The sequence below is a fragment of the Drosophila suzukii genome, unplaced genomic scaffold, assembly GCF_043229965.1.
Source record: "Drosophila suzukii unplaced genomic scaffold, CBGP_Dsuzu_IsoJpt1.0 scf_4, whole genome shotgun sequence".
Lineage (NCBI taxonomy): Eukaryota > Metazoa > Arthropoda > Insecta > Diptera > Drosophilidae > Drosophila > Drosophila suzukii.
Window position 1 is genome coordinate 5,266,190 of NW_027255927.1, and position 5,700 is coordinate 5,271,889.

At 52.3% G+C, this 5,700-nt stretch overlaps 2 protein-coding genes across 2 annotated transcripts; both read right to left on the minus strand.

Moving 5' to 3' along the window:
* Window positions 1–247: 247 nt before the first annotated feature.
* Window positions 248–953, minus strand: LOC139354871 (uncharacterized). The gene is made up of 3 exons (XM_070999096.1): window positions 677–953; window positions 509–593; window positions 248–452 (listed from the first exon to the last, which is right to left on the minus strand). Exons 1-3 carry the CDS (start codon window positions 951–953, stop codon window positions 317–319), a joined length of 498 nt encoding a protein of 165 aa, XP_070855197.1. The 3' UTR covers window positions 248–316.
* Window positions 954–4,695: 3,742 nt separating this feature from the next.
* LOC139354870 (uncharacterized) lies at window positions 4,696–5,401 on the minus strand. Its single transcript, XM_070999095.1, has 3 exons — window positions 5,125–5,401; window positions 4,957–5,041; window positions 4,696–4,900 (listed from the first exon to the last, which is right to left on the minus strand). Exons 1-3 carry the CDS (start codon window positions 5,399–5,401, stop codon window positions 4,765–4,767), a joined length of 498 nt encoding a protein of 165 aa, XP_070855196.1. The 3' UTR covers window positions 4,696–4,764.
* Between the last annotated feature and the right edge of the window lie 299 nt (window positions 5,402–5,700).

Here is a 5,700-nt window from a genome sequence, read left to right on the forward strand (position 1 = left end):
GCGGAACTCCCGAGGGGCCACGCTGAGGCGGTCTGCCGGGCCGGGAGCAGCAGCGGACGACGGAGGAGGAGGGGCGGTGGCAGGTCAGGCTGCGCCAGGACCAAGAGGAGACGACAGCGCGATGGCATGCCCGTCTACAGGAGGCGGAACAGGAAGAGCAACGGTTGTGGGAGGAACCGGTGGAGGACCCCCAGATACGCGACCGAGGACCCCAGTCCGTGGCGGAAGGGCGAGGAGGAGGACGAGCCCTGCGCACCGTCCCCTCCGCGGTGGCTGCCGGAGGTGCCACCCACCCCCCGCTAAGAGGGGGCGTGGTTCACGAGCGAGGATCGGAATGGCGACGGAGTAGCCACGCCGCCGTGAATGAATTCCCGAAAAAGCACGGGGCCAAGAAGTTGATTTTTGGACATTGCTGGAACAAGAAAAGGGCATACATGGGCCGCACCAGCAACCTGAAATTCAAAGGGGCTTAATGCAGGAAGCAGAAAACGAACATCACAATACTTACCTGCTGTCCCAGTTGCGAAGCAATATGCGAAGTCCTCTCCGCACCCGCTCTCGAGTGTTGCCAGCATGGAGCCAGGAGCAGCCGGCTAAGGACGATTGAAGGGCGAGAGAGGACGAAAGGAAAGAGAAAGGATAAGATAGAAAGGAGTAAAGAAATGCGAAAACTTACCTACGAAAGTTGCAAAATAACCATGAGCTAGGGAAGGGAGCGCCTCGATTTGTAGGCGGTCGATTGTCACTGGACGATAGTGCGATCGATGGGTACACGCAAAATGGAAACATTGGCAAAAGGTGGAAATATCGCAACGGGCAGGTCGCAACGCCTCACTGTCGGTGTCGATAGTCGATGAAACATCGATTACGCACGGATAATGTGACAAAACGGAGGAACCATGGAAAGGAGTAGGACGCAGCAATGAGCAGCGAGCTGGAAACCGATAACCCATGAGTATCGATGTCCCAGTGGAAACGTGTGAAATATCGGCGCGGGAGTTTTGAAGTTGCTACGAGGAGGACGACCAGCGCTGTAGAAACTCAATAAAGTTTAAAAGGACTCGAACGAGCATTTAAATGATTCCCGAAGTAAGAGGGAAATGTGAGGAGTTGAATAACTCCCCACAAATCTAAGCAGCAGCAGCAGCAGATGGCCGTCCGCTTACCAGATACGCGGCGAATTCGAGTAGTAACGGCGCGGTTGGAGAAGAAGAGAGATTGGAGACCAAGGATAGAGAATAAGAAGAATAATGTTGGAGTAAGAGAGAGTTTGGAGTAAAAGAGTTTGGAGATCGATGTGGGAGAAAGAGAAAGTTTGAAGACCAAGGATTGAGTATAAGAGAGGTTGGTGACCAAGGAGCGGAGAATGAGAGAGTGCCACACACCCGCTGTATTAATAACACGAGAACAAAACCCACTGTTACCATTCGAACGCTGTGTTTTCTCACTGATCTACGGGGCAGTCATGTCATATAAACTTGGTGGGACGAACACACAATCTTCTGAGCTAGTCGCACGAATCTCGTAGCGAGCAGGCCAACAAAATCAGTTCGTTACATCTGGCGCCCAACATGATTGTCCCAACAGTGAGAACAACACAATAAAAATGGGAAAAACAAGTCGGAACCGAGAAATGGTGTGCTGGACACGAGATAATAATACCAGCCAGGAACCGACACAATAGATGGCTCGAGGAGAAGCGAATGATACAACAGCTTTCCTGCAAGCAGAGCTGGTAGACTTTAGCACAATGACAGCAAAATGAAGGACGACAAGCCATTCAAGCAGTGATATTACTCCAAGAACCCAAAAATCCAAGGGGAAATCAACGCAAAGGTGGACGAGCTTCTGCAGAGAGAGCATTTAAAGAGCCCATACAGCTCCCCCATTGTGATGGTGAAAAAGAAGACAGGCAAGTGAAGTCTGTGTGTCGACTTCATACAGATCAATACGAAGTCAGTGAAGGATGTGTACCCAATGCACCGCATAAACTACATCCTAGATAAACTAAGGGAAGCGCGGTACATCAGCAGCTTGGACCTGAAGGATGGATACTGGCAGATCCCACTGGAAGAAAATAGCAGGCAATACACGGCGTTCACGGTACCAGGCAAAGGTCTATTTCAGTGGAGGGTAATGCCGTTCGGACTCCACTCGGCGTCGGCAACGTTTCAGTAGGTTTTGGACCAAGTAATTGGCCCCGAGATGTCACCTCACGCATTCGCTTACCAGGATGACCCAATAGTGATCGGTCGCACGCTGGAAGGACACATGAGAAACCTAAGAGAAGTGTTCCGGCGCCTAAAGGAAGCAAATCTGAGACTGAATCCAGAAAAATATCAATTTTTTAAGAAGAAACTGCTGTACCCGGGACATCGAGTGACTAGCGAGAGAATAGAAACAGGTCCAGAAAAAGAAGCGGGCATCGCTGAACTGGAACCACCATCAAACGCCAAAGAGCTCCGGCAATACCTAGGAGTAGCGTCGCGGTACCGCTGGTTTGTACCAGATTTTTCCAGATTCGTCAAACCTCTGAGTGACCTGCTACGCAATGGCATCAAGTGGGAGTGAACACCAGAGCACCAGATGGCGTTTGAGGAAGTAAAGGTAGGACTCATGGCGGACCCGGTGCTAGCATGCCCGGACTTCAGTAGAACTTACATCTTGCAAACAGACGCCTTCATAGACACGCCCACGTAAGAAAATGCGAGACTTGCATGCGGTTTAAGCCCAATCAAATGCAGGCGGCCAAGAAGATGTTGAACCAAGTGCCGGAGGAACCATGGGCCACGGTATGTGCAGACATCGTTGGAACCCTACCAAAATCTATGCACAGGAACCAAAAGCTGCTGGCCATGATAGACAGATTTCCACTGCGCAGTGCGACAGCAGAGTCGCTCAAGAAGGCGTTTAGGGAGCGCATAATCGCAAGGTACGGGGTCCCGAAGGTGGTCATAACATACAACGGAGTGCAGTTAGAAAGCCAAGAGAATCCGTCCGAACGAGAAAACAGAACAGTCAAGACCATGATTGCGCAATTCGCAGGGCAGAACCAGAGAAACTGGGACGAGAAGTGGCTTGAGATTATGCTAGCAGTGAACACGAGCACATCAGAATCCACCGGCCATACATCGGCGTTTTTTACCCAGGGCAGGGCACTGGACGAGCACCGGAGACCCCCGAGCCAAACGCCGATACTGAGGGAGGTATTTGAGATCGTACGGCGAAATATGAAAAAGCGGCTGAAGGATTCGCTTCAGGATTCGTCTCTCCAGTGATCTGCAAAATACGCCACACACGTTCAAAGAAAGAACGGACCGTTCACGTTAGCGAGCTCAAGCAACAACACAATGAACAGGATTACGCCAGGCGGAAAGGACACTTACGAGGACGGCACAAGGATACGGGTAACGATAAGGAATCCACCCGCAAGGAAACAGGATTCAGCATCGGGCATTTGCTAGAGTCATCCGTGATTACGCCAGGCGGAAAGGACACTTACGAGGACGACAAAAGGATACGGGTTACGATAAGGGACCCACCCGCAGGGCAACAGGATTAAGCGTCGGGCTTTTGCCAGAATTATCAGTGGTTACGCCAGGCGGGAAGGACACTGACAAGGACGGCACAACAACAGTAGCAAAAGCAAATCATTCAAACAGGAAGGATACCCCAAGGATACCGTAAGGATACCCCAACGGTACCCCAAGGATACCCTAAGGATTCCCGAAGGATACCCGAAGGAAACCCGAAGGATACCCGAAGGATACCCGAAGGATACCCGAAGGATACCCGAAGGATATCCTAAGGATACCCCAAGGATTCCCGAAGGATACTCTAAGGATACCCCAAGGATACACCAAAGATACCCCAACGATACTCCAAGGATTCCCTTAGTATAGCCGTAGTATACCCTAAGGATACTCCAACGATAACTTAAGGATACCCGAAGGATACCCCAAGATACTCCAATGATACCCCAAGGATACTCTAAGGACTCCAAGGATACCGCCCAGGAACGCCCCGAAGGATACCCTCCAAGGACAACCTTCAGGGATACTCAGCAAGGGTGATCAAAGTTAGGGTCTCAAAGCAAGTTAGTTAGGGAACTCAGAGGAACAACGAACCGCAGCATTCAGAGTGCCACTATGATCTGACGGAGTACAACGTTTGTGTTTTACGAAGGAAGGGGGAATACGGCACAGCAAAGAGAGCTGTACCGCAAGAGAGCAAGCGCCCCAGGAAAGGACATAACGGTGTCGATCAAAGAGAAAGGCGCGCAACCGAGGTTTCATGTAAGGGGAGCCTTGCGACGGTCGAGGACTACAAGTCAAGAAGTAAAGGACAGGGAGTGGCGGCTCCGGAGGGGAGCGGCCGCCAACCGTATATCGCGCGGGACGATGGACGTCGAGGGAGCGACTCCCGAGGCCCGAGGCGCGGCAGGAGGAGCGGAACTCCCGAGGGGCCACGCTGAGGCGGTCTGCCGGGCCGGGAGCAGCAGCGGACGACGGAGGAGGAGGGGCGGTGGCAGGTCAGGCTGCGCCAGGACCAAGAGGAGACGACAGCGCGATGGCATGCCCGTCTACAGGAGGCGGAACAGGAAGAGCAACGGTTGTGGGAGGAACCGGTGGAGGACCCCCAGATACGCGACCGAGGACCCCAGTCCGTGGCGGAAGGGCGAGGAGGAGGACGAGCCCTGCGCACCGTCCCCTCCGCGGTGGCTGCCGGAGGTGCCACCCACCGCCCCCTAAGAGGGGGCGTGGTTCACGAGCGAGGATCGGAATGGCGACGGAGTAGCCACGCCGCCGTGAATGAATTCCCGAAAAAGCACGGGGCCAAGAAGTTGATTTTTGGACATTGCTGGAACAAGAAAAGGGCATACATGGGCCGCACCAGCAACCTGAAATTCAAAGGGGCTTAATGCAGGAAGCAGAAAACGAACATCACAATACTTACCTGCTGTCCCAGTTGCGAAGCAATATGCGAAGTCCTCTCCGCACCCGCTCTCGAGTGTTGCCAGCATGGAGCCAGGAGCAGCCGGCTAAGGACGATTGAAGGGCGAGAGAGGACGAAAGGAAAGAGAAAGGATAAGATAGAAAGGAGTAATGAAATGCGAAAACTTACCTACGAAAGTTGCAAAATAACCATGAGCTAGGGAAGGGAGCGCCTCGATTTGTAGGCGGTCGATTGTCACTGGACGATAGTGCGATCGATGGGTACACGCAAAATGGAAACATTGGCAAAAGGTGGAAATATCGCAACGGGCAGGTCGCAACGCCTCACTGTCGGTGTCGATAGTCGATGAAACATCGATTACGCACGGATAATGTGACAAAACGGAGGAACCATGGAAAGGAGTAGGACGCAGCAATGAGCAGCGAGCTGGAAACCGATAACCCATGAGTATCGATGTCCCAGTGGAAACATGTGAAATATCGGCGCGGGAGTTTTGAAGTTGCTACGAGGAGGACGACCAGCGCTGTAGAAACTCAATAAAGTTTAAAAGGACTCGAACGAGCATTTAAATGATTCCCGAAGTAAGAGGGAAATGTGAGGAGTTGAATAACTCCCCACAAATCTAAGCAGCAGCAGCAGCAGATGGCCGTCCGCTTACCAGATACGCGGCGAATTCGAGTAGTAACGGCGCGGTTGGAGAAGAAGAGAGATTGGAGACCAAGGATAGAGAATAAGAAGAATAAT